At 40.8% G+C, this 9,941-nt stretch overlaps 1 protein-coding gene across 1 annotated transcript; it reads left to right on the forward strand.

The window, feature by feature from the left end:
- The first annotated feature begins 1,927 nt into the window (after window positions 1-1,927).
- LOC113774437 lies at window positions 1,928-8,257 on the forward strand. Its single transcript, XM_027318974.1, has 6 exons — window positions 1,928-2,033; window positions 2,184-3,107; window positions 3,375-3,508; window positions 3,830-4,197; window positions 4,504-4,903; window positions 8,075-8,257. The coding sequence occupies exons 1-6, from the start codon at window positions 1,928-1,930 to the stop codon at window positions 8,255-8,257; spliced, it is 2,115 nt and encodes a 704-aa protein (XP_027174775.1).
- The last annotated feature ends 1,684 nt before the right edge of the window (window positions 8,258-9,941 follow it).

Raw genomic sequence — 9,941 nt, forward strand, 5'->3', positions numbered from 1 at the left:
CCCTTTTTTACCTTCTTTTTTCCAGTTTTCCTTTATCTCTGTGTTTTAGTATTTGTTTCTATTGCTGTCCTCTGTTTCTGTTTCATCCAGGTAAGCCTTTACCTAGCTGAAGAAAGCATTTTTTCTGTTCATCTGCACTTGTTTTGGTTAGTCCTATTTCATTGTTGGAAAGGAGCTGGTATCCCCCTTTTAGCTCAAGCTATTACTATGGTGGAAGAACTAGCGGAGATTATGCAGAAATTTGCTCTAAACACCCAAGAGTGTACCATAACTGACTCGGAAGTGGGTGACTCCAGTATCAGTAGGCAGGAATGCGAGATTTGTCTTCTGGAGAAAATTCAGAGTGATAGAATAGTTAACTTCACTGGCCTAAAAAGCTTTGTCAGCACGGCTTGGGGCTTCCCAAGAGACTTGAAGGTCACAGAGCTAGGACCAAACTTGTACCAATTTGTAATTCCTGATGAGGATATCCGAGAGAGGGTGGTGAACGGTGGCCCTTGGATTCTGGACAACCAATTGTTAGTATTGTGTAAATGGTATGAAGGGATTGAAGATGACCCAGAGGCTTTTAAAATGGCACAATTGTGGGTGCAAATGTGGAACCTGCCGGTTCACTGTCTGTCAAAAGATGTTGGGAAGAAGATTGGTAAAACAGTGTTTAGGGGGGTAAATGAAGCTATTATCCCTCAAACAGGTGGGAAGGAAGGTAGGCACTTGAAGGTGCATGTTGTGGCTGACATATCTACGCCATTACCTAGGGGATCAACTGTTAAGATGAATGGTGTGATGAAATGGATTAAGTTCCGGTACGAGAGATGCCCAAACTTCTGCTATGCTTGTGGAATTATTGGCCACAGAGAGAAAGGATGTACATTAGGTGCCTCGGTAGGGAAAAGGCAACAAGAGATCCAGTATGGTCCTTGGATGAGGGTAAATTATGATAAAGGATCCCCGCAAAAGGATAGTAACAAGTACAAACCCCCTTCCAATAGAGTACATTGGGGTGTGGAAAATGGAGAGCTGGTTCGTAAGGAGCCAAGTCAAGGAGGAGGGGATAAGCAAATCAAGGAAGAAGTGGGTACGGAGGAAGCTAGGGAGAGGAGTGTGGTGGCTGCCTTCAAAAAGGAGATTACTAAGTTTCTTCATTCCAAGAGGGAAGGGCCGGAACAGATTCCACCAATTCCCCCTAGCAAGACAGTAGAGAAGGATGACATACAAAGCAGTACAGCAATGATGGAATTAAGAAAAGAGGGAGCAGAAGGAAGTAATGAAAAGGACAAAAATCTGGTAGTGACTATGGAGGTAGAGAGTAGTGAGAGGAGTGGAGCTTTTGAATACCATAAGGAGGACTTGGAAATGATGGAACCACAGGCATCAGGGGATGTACAAATAATCACGGATTGCAACCAGATTATGGAGAAACAGAAGTGCATCAATGAGCTGTTACAGATTAGAACTTTTGATGAGAACATTGGAAGTAATCAACAAGGAATGGGACAGCCTCAAGAATTGAAGGTTAGAGGGTCTACAAGAACTCTACGAGGAAGAGGCAGGAGAGCATTAAAACAGATTGACAGGAACAGTATGGCTCAACCTGTGCTGAGTAAACGAAAGGTTTGTCTGACTGAGGAGGAACAACTAGAAGCTGATAATATGGGGCAGGGGTCAAAGAAGAACAAAAAGGATAGCCCGGGTAGGGGGAGCGAGACACAAGAAGAGGGGATGGGAACCAGCCTGATCTGGGTCCCCAACTACCAATGAGAGTGATGGTGTGGAATTGCCAAGGTGCTGGGAGCCCCTTGACAATTCTCCATCTGAAGGAGTATAAAAAACTCCTCTCCCCAAACATTTTGTTTCTAAGTGAGACAAAAAATAGATCAAAATACAAAAAATACTTAACTATGACTGCTGCTATGTGGTGGAAGCAATGAATAAGGCAGGGGGAATGACATTGTTTTGGGACTCAGATGTTAAAATTTTGCAAGTGCAGCACACTTCCTTCACTGTGGAAGCTAAGATTGAGGACCAGGAAAGTAAGTACATTTGGTGGCTGATTGGCATCTATGCAAACTGTAACGATGCTATAAGGAAAGAGCAATGAAGGGTAGTGAATAGGAGGAGACAACTATGGGAAAACAAATGGTTGATAGCTGGGGATTTCAACGATATCGCATCAAATTCAGAAAAGTGGGGAGAAAGATGTAGAGCTGAGTGGAGCTTCAATGACTTCAGGAACTTCTTAAGTACAAATCAGATGGTGGATCTGGGATTCGAAGGGCAGCCGTGGACATGGTGTAATAACTGGGGAAATGAAGGCGAAATCATGCAAAGGCTAGATAGACCCATGAGTAGTGCAGATTGGAACCTGGAGTTTGAGAGTGTGAAATGCTCTCACATTAAAACATATGCTTCAGATCATTGCGCCTTGATGATAGACACTAAGCCTACGGTTGTGAGGAAAAAAAGAAGGTTCTTTTTTGATAAAAGGTGGCTACAACATGAGAATATAGCTGAGGTCGTCAAAAAAGCTTGGAAGGAAAATATTGAAGGTTTTCGGATGTACCAAGTGCAATCAAAATTGAGGAACTATAGAGTAGCCTTACTTAAGTGGAGTAACGGCATTCACAAAAACTCCAAGGATAAGATAGATAACCTCAAAAAGCAATTGGACCAGACTAGAAAATCTGCTATGGACAACAAGAGAGAAAAGGTGGCCGGCCTGAAGACACAACTGATAGAGGCTTATAATGAGGAGGAAATCTATTGGAGTCAAAAAGCCAGGCTCAAATGGTTGCAAGAAGGAGACAGAAATACCCAATACTTCCATGCACAGGTAAATGGAAGAAGAAAACAAAACAGATTGCAAAGGCTCCAAAGGGAGGATGGTGGCTGGACTAAATCCGAAGAAGAAACTGGGAAAGTGATTGCTGACTACTACAGGAACCTCTTCGCCAAGTCTTCAGACAGTAATGCTCAAGAGGTACTAGAGGGGATCCCAACTACTATTACGGCAGAAATGAACAGGGAGTTAACCAAGGAAGTGACAGAAGAAGAGATCAAAAATGCTTTCTTCACTATGGATTGCAATAAAGCTCCTGGCTCCGATAGTATGACCCCTTTATTTTTCCAAAAATTTTGGAAAATTATCAAAGGAGACATGGTAAATGCTATTCAAAGTTTCTTCCATTCTGGTTTTATGCTTAAAGCTATTAATCATACTATCATTTCCCTTATTCCCAAAATTCCCTATCCTACAAACATTAAGCAATATAGACCTATTAGTCTTTGCAATGTCGTGTATAAAGCTATAACCAAAATCATTGTAAATAGACTAAAGCCTGTTCTAAATAACTGCATTAGCATCAATTAATCAGCCTTTATACCTGGGAGGCACATCATTGATAACATTATCATTTCCCATGAATATTTGCACTTTCTTAAGAATAAAAGACTTGGGAAGGATGGTTATATGGCTGTGAAGCTGGATATGTCGAAAGCCTACGATAGAGTTAAATGGGAATTTTTACAAGCTATTATGAGTAAAATGGCATTTTGTGAGAGGTGGATAAATTGGATTATGAATTGCATTAGAACAGTCTCATTTTCTTTCAATATAAATGGCGAATGCAAAGAGTATATCACACCACAACGAGGGATCAGACAGGGCAACCCTTTGTCACCTTACCTCTTCCTCATATGTTCTGAAGGCTTGTCTAACCTTTTAAAAAATGCAGCTCAAGAATGAAGGATAAGTTGAATCAAGATCAGTAGACGAGGCCCTACAGTGACCCATCTTTTCTTTGCGGATGATTTGCTAATTTTTTGCAAGGCCTCATGTCAAGAAGCACAGGAACTGACAAAAATTCTGAGGAGCTACGAACAAGCATCAGGACAAATGATAAACCTCGACAAGTCTAGCGCCTGCTTTAGCAAAAATGTCAACCAGGAATCTAAGGAGGCAGTATGCAGCAAGCTGGAGGGAATTGAACAAGTAGCTCAAGAGAAATACTTGGGACTCCCAATAGTGGTCACCAGATCGAAGAAGCAATTGTTCGGATACATCAAGGAAAACATTGAACGTAGAATGCAAAACTGGAAATCCAAATTGCTAAGCTCGGCTGGGAAAGAAATCTTGATCAAAGCAGTCTCAATGGCTATGCCCACTTACACTATGTCTTGTTTCAAATTGCCTTGCAGGTTATCTAAAGATATCTGTTCACTTCTATCAAAATTCTGGTGGGGTGACCAAGACAACAAAGACAAAATTCATTGGGTGGCTTGAGAGAAGTTGACCAAGAAGAAGAAGAATGGTGGCCTCGGGTTTAAGGATTTTCAAAGCTTTAATAGAGCCTTGCTAGCCAAACAGATTTGGAGAATCATAAGGAATCCAAATCTGTTGTCTAGCAAGGTGCTAAAGGCAAAGTATTTCCCTAACAGCTGCATCTAGGAGAGCAAAGCCCCAAAGAACGCATCATGGTTCTGGCAAAGTGTTATGAGCTGTAGAGAGGCTATGTGGAGGGGAGTAAGAAGACGCATAGGAAATGGGAGAAAAACCAGCATTTGGAACGATCAATGGATCCTAAGCAATGGCAAAGGGAAACCTGTTACGGCCAAATCACAAGGAGGCAAACTTGACAAAGTTGCTGACTTGATCAGTAACTTCAGGTGGAATAGAACTCTCATTTTCAAGACGTTTTGTAAGGAGGATGCAGATAATATTTTGAAAATCCCAATCAGCATCACGGGAAGAGATGATAACACCTTCTGGACAAGGAACATAAATGGGGAGTACACGGTGCAGTCTGGATACAAAATGGAAATGGAAAGAAAGGAGGAAGTGATTAGGAAAGAAGGTGAGGGAGTGGAAACGAGTTTTAACTCAGTGAGCCAGCAAATGTGGAAGGTTCTGTGGAGTTTAAACATTAGCCACAAAGTTAAGATATTCATTTGGAAAGGTCTCTCGGATGCGGTACCAGTCAAGGAGCTAATATGAGAGGAGAATCAAAGGGGGAGATCTAATATGTTCTGTATGCGGTGAAGAGGTGGAACACTGGGAACACATGCTACTTGTCGCGCCCCATTTTTTATAAGAAAAAATGATAAATGGTTTTAAAAGTGAATTTTGAAATGGTTTTAAAAGTGAATTTTTGATTCGAAAAATGAATAAAGAGCACGGGTCTAAATGGGACTTGAAATGCTACGATTTGACCCAAAATAATAGTTTAAAAAGGGTTTTTAAAACAAAATCGGAGTCGCCACTTGGTATAGAGTTAAGGTGTGCCAAGTCACCTAAAAATGAAATTTTCAAAGGAAAAGGTAGAAAAACCCCTTTTAAACGACTCCTAGTCTACGTAAATCAAAGAAAAAGGTTCGGGAGTCATATTTGAAGAGAGGGAAGGCAAGGACGAGGTCCAAGGCACCCTCTCAACCTAGCCAAGGCTAGTTGCGCGATTTAGTCAAAGATTTTCTTGTTTTAACCAAAAGATTCATCACATTTGGATGTACTATATGAATGCAAACCCTAAACCTAGGGGGGTATCGGGGGGCAAAATTTCTCTTCAAAGCTTGAGTGGTGCCAATCACATTAATTGTGATGCCCAATAATGACTCTTTGGAGAGGTCACGAATAATGCAAAATCATGAGACTCTAAGAAGAGAAAAAGGAACAAAATAATTATAGAAATATACATGTCTTAAAGGAATGCATCATGTCGGGTACGGGGGACTAATGTTCGCGACTCAATTTTCCCTTTAATAGAGGGAATACGAGCGTGCTAAGGTTAGAAGACCAAACTCGTCCATATCCCATATCCAAGGGGCATTCCCTAATCTAATCAAGCAAATGCCCTATCCTAATCCTAATTCTAAAATGAAATGCGATTCTAATGTTATGCATCACACATAGGGGTATATATATATAGGGAAATTAGGGATAAGGGCTATACGTATAAGGAGGGATGTCATGCAACATGGGGAAAGAAGCCCTAAAAATAAAGATATGCATGAGATGAAGTGATCACACAATCATTATCTAATGCGCGAAGGGCTCCTAAGGGCTAGCGTTGGACTAGCCCACATCTACGCTCTCTCACAAGCATTGGACTTGCAACAACTCGAGGGTAAGACCATGACTAGCATTGGACTAGCCACGGTTTCGTGCATTTGCATCCATCATACATACATAAGTAAATGTGCATAATTAAAGCGAGTAGGCATGTGAGCACGTAATTCATATAACACATAACACATAAGCATGCATATCTAGATGCCAAACCCAAAGAAAGCAATTAAACACATAGCACATACGCATGCAAATCACACAAAGACAAAACAAAGAAACCCTAACTATTACATTAGGAGGGGGAAGCCTACTACAATCTAAAAGGGGAAACGGAATAAAATAAATAAAATAATAACCTAGCTATTACAACTTTGGCATTCAAGTGCCTTTCAAATGATCGAAATTGAAAATAACTATACAAAACTAAAACAAATAAAGTGGATAAATAAATGGATAAATAAAACGAAAACATTCAAAAGGCAGGTAATTAAGCACATAATGCACATAGGGTCAAATAAAGTGGAAATAGGGGATAGAGTGTACCTCCCTTGAGTTGGAACCCTAAATGGAGTGAAATCACTTATTTATCCTCCAAAATAAAAGAAAAGGTCAAGGTACCAATTTATTTGGGAAAATTAAAGAAAATAGGCAAACACAAGCTCACTTGGACACAAAGTTCTTAAATTCATGCATTAAGTGCAATCTAAACAAAGCATGGTAACTAATTGAAGCAAACAAGCAATTGAGTTGAAAAATTGAAGCTGCCAAGGACCAAATTGAGGACATTCTTCAATTGGTTGGGTCATAGTAAAACAAAGGGGGACTTGAGGGGTTAAATGGCAATTGAGAACATTTCCATGCAAAGCTTACGAAGAAACCTTCTGCAACATTGCTGGTTTCTTTCTACTGCAATTTTTACCGTAGCTTCCTTTCCATTTCATTACCTCAAGCAACCAACATTTTGATATCTCAAGCAGCTAATACAACACGATCACTAAGCATTCATCTCACTTCTCACCATGAAATCTTTGTGTTTTTTAAAAAAAATAGAAATTCATTCAAAAGATCATGCAAGCATCAAATAACAAAGCTGTACAATTTCCCAGCTACGATTAGCTACCCTTATTTTGTTCATCAGATGTAATCTTCATCCGAACACAGCCCAACATCCCAATCCAACATCAAACCGCAATCTTGAGTAAGGAAAAAAAACAAAGTTCAACATCCGAATATACAAACAGCAAGAGAAATTCTGCATTTTCGGCATATGATTTCGGCAATGAGACCTGCTGCATTTTCTTTCAAACTCAGATTTCTAATCACAGCTTTGATTAAATATTTTTTTAACCAACATTACAACTTTAGACTAAGCAACAAACTACATAAACACCACCATCCAAACAAGCAGAAAACTTAGAAGGACATCATGTAAAATTCTGGAAAACATGCAAAATGGTTCGGCAGCTTCGTTGTTTATTTTTTCAGCAAGTATTTGAACATGATTCGAGTATTTCAGACCCCAAACATGCAAACCCAACACCTCTTATCCAATTCCTCTTTCCAACATAAGATCAACCAGCAAATTGGATGGCCGAAACTTTGGTGAGCAGTTGCAGGAAAGAAAACAGCAAAAAGAATGCAAAAGCTTTTGTTCTGCTGCAAATTTGTAGCTTATCAAAACGCAACCAAAATAGCTTAAAGCTTTGCCGAAACATCAAACAAATGCACAAGGTAAGAACCTAAGATCCCAACCATGATCTTGCAATCAAGAACAAATAAAAAGACTCAACATTCACAGCAAACATCTCTCCAGATTCTCGGATGGGGGCAAACGGGCAACTTTTCTTCACACACTTGGAGAAATGGAAACTAATATGGTGAAACAATCGTGCCCCAATAGAAATATAGCCATAAGCAAAATCACGGAAGACATGCTTCAAAAGCTTGAAAGGAACTGAATCTTAAAGAGAAAACTTACAGTGCTCTCAGTTTCTGAAGTTAACTTGAACCCAGAAGGTGGCAGTGTTGGTGGTGGTCGACGGACAGCAGCAGCAGCAGATGCGGACTGGTGGTTGGAGTTGGGTAGATGATGGGTTGGCTATTCGGGTCAGCCAGGAAGAAGTGGAAGAGCATGAGGAAGTGCAGGGGTGGTGTAGGGCGGTGGTCATGGAGGTTCGCAGGCGGTGGTGGCGATGAGCGGCGATTGCTCTGCCTTCTTTTTTTATCCCCTGCCTCACAAAGCTCTCTTTTCTCTAAAACCCTTCTCGGCTCTCCTGGGTTTTCCCTTTCGGATGAAGCTTTCCGTTTCTCTTTTTTCCTCTGTTTCCTCAGCCGAAGCTTCTCTCTTAATTCACTTTCTCAAGCCCGTAGCTTCCTTCTCACTCTCAGCTGTCGTCAGAATTTCCCCATTCTTTTCTTTTGCTCTGCTTCTTCCTCCTCAGCCCAGCCGCCAACAGATTCTCTCTACCTTCTCCCAAAATTTTCAGCCGTCATGCACTCGCTCCCAGATTCTTTCCTCTCTATCAGACTTCAAACCCCCTCCCCTCTCTCTGGTCTCTTTCTTTTCTAGCCGTCAACCACCCCTTTCCTCTCAGATCCTCCAGCCGTCCTTTGCCTCTCTGGTTTCCGTTTCCTAGCCACCCACAATTCCCAGACTTCCCTCTCTGGTTTCTTCTTTTTTTCCTCAACCCCGCCGTCACTTTTCTCTTGTTGCCTTTATTTTCCTCTGTTTTCCTTTCTCGACTCTCTCGGTCTTCCCTCACTTTCCCTCAACCCTCAGCCGTCACTTTTCTCTTGGTCGAAAGCCTTTCTCTATTTCTGTCCTCTCCGCCGTCGCCCCTGCTTAGCTCTCTCTCGGTCGCTCTCTGCCTTTTCCCCGTTTTCTCTTTCTTTTACCGTCCAGACTCCCCAATCTTACTCTCTGATTTTTCCAGCCGTCATACCCTCCCCTATCCGCTGCTCTCTCAGCTTTATAAATGAGACAAGGGTTCTTTAAACCCTCATCTCAATGGTTTCTAAACCATCCCAGCTTGACGCCTCTCTCCTGGCCATCCGATGGCTATTGTGTCCGGAAGGTTCTTTGATAAGAGTCCAAAGAGGTGAGGTGGCCGAATGTTTGGAAAATCTGAAAACATCCGTGGAAATTGGTATCTTTCATACATTCGCCGCATTGCATGGCTTTCACCTCTTTTTTTTTTTTTTTTTAAATCAATTACGAAATAAAAGATAAAATAAAACTCTAAAAAAAATCTTTTATTTAGTTGATGAATGTTTCCCGTTTTTCCAATGAACTAATTAAGTAAATTAGCAAAACACAATTTTCTTAGAAAATTAAACAAAACTAATTTAAATAAAATAAAATAAATAGAAGAATGACAAAAAATTTGGTTCTACAGTTTTGCCCCTCTTTGTCTGAGTTTGGAAAAACTGAGACAAAGAAGTAGACACCAAAAACTTACCTGTGTTATTCGGCTGCAAAACTACTCAAGCGACTGAGGACTGACCCCTTTAACAAAAATTTTAAAATGGGACTGACCCAGACAAGAAATTTAAAACGAGACTGAATCGAACCAGGAATTTAAAATCGGGACTGACCTGAAACAGGAAATTAAAATCGGGGCTGACCCGGAACAGAAAAATTTAAAATCGGGACTGACCCGAAACAGGAAGTTTAAAATCGTGGGACTGACCTGAACAAAATTTAAAATCATGGGACTAGCCCGAACAAAATTTAAATCATGGGACTGACCCGAAATTTAAAATCATGGGATTGACCCGAACAAAATTTAAATCATGGGACTGACCCGAACAAAAATTTAAAATCATAGGACTGGCCCGAACGAAATTTAAAATCATGGGACTGACCCGAACGAAATTTAAA

This window comes from Coffea eugenioides, chromosome 6 (assembly GCF_003713205.1).
Source record: "Coffea eugenioides isolate CCC68of chromosome 6, Ceug_1.0, whole genome shotgun sequence".
Lineage (NCBI taxonomy): Eukaryota > Viridiplantae > Streptophyta > Magnoliopsida > Gentianales > Rubiaceae > Coffea > Coffea eugenioides.

Coding starts and splice junctions, on each gene's coding strand:
- LOC113774437 (XM_027318974.1), top strand. CDS start 1,928: ATGAATAAGGCAGGGGGAATGACATTGTTTTGGGACTCAGATGTTAAA. Junction 2,034..2,183: donor TAAGATTGAGGACCAGGAAA/GTAAGTACATTT, acceptor CATCAAATTCAG/AAAAGTGGGGAGAAAGATGT. Junction 3,108..3,374: donor TAAAGCTCCTGGCTCCGATA/GTATGACCCCTT, acceptor TCAATTAATCAG/CCTTTATACCTGGGAGGCAC.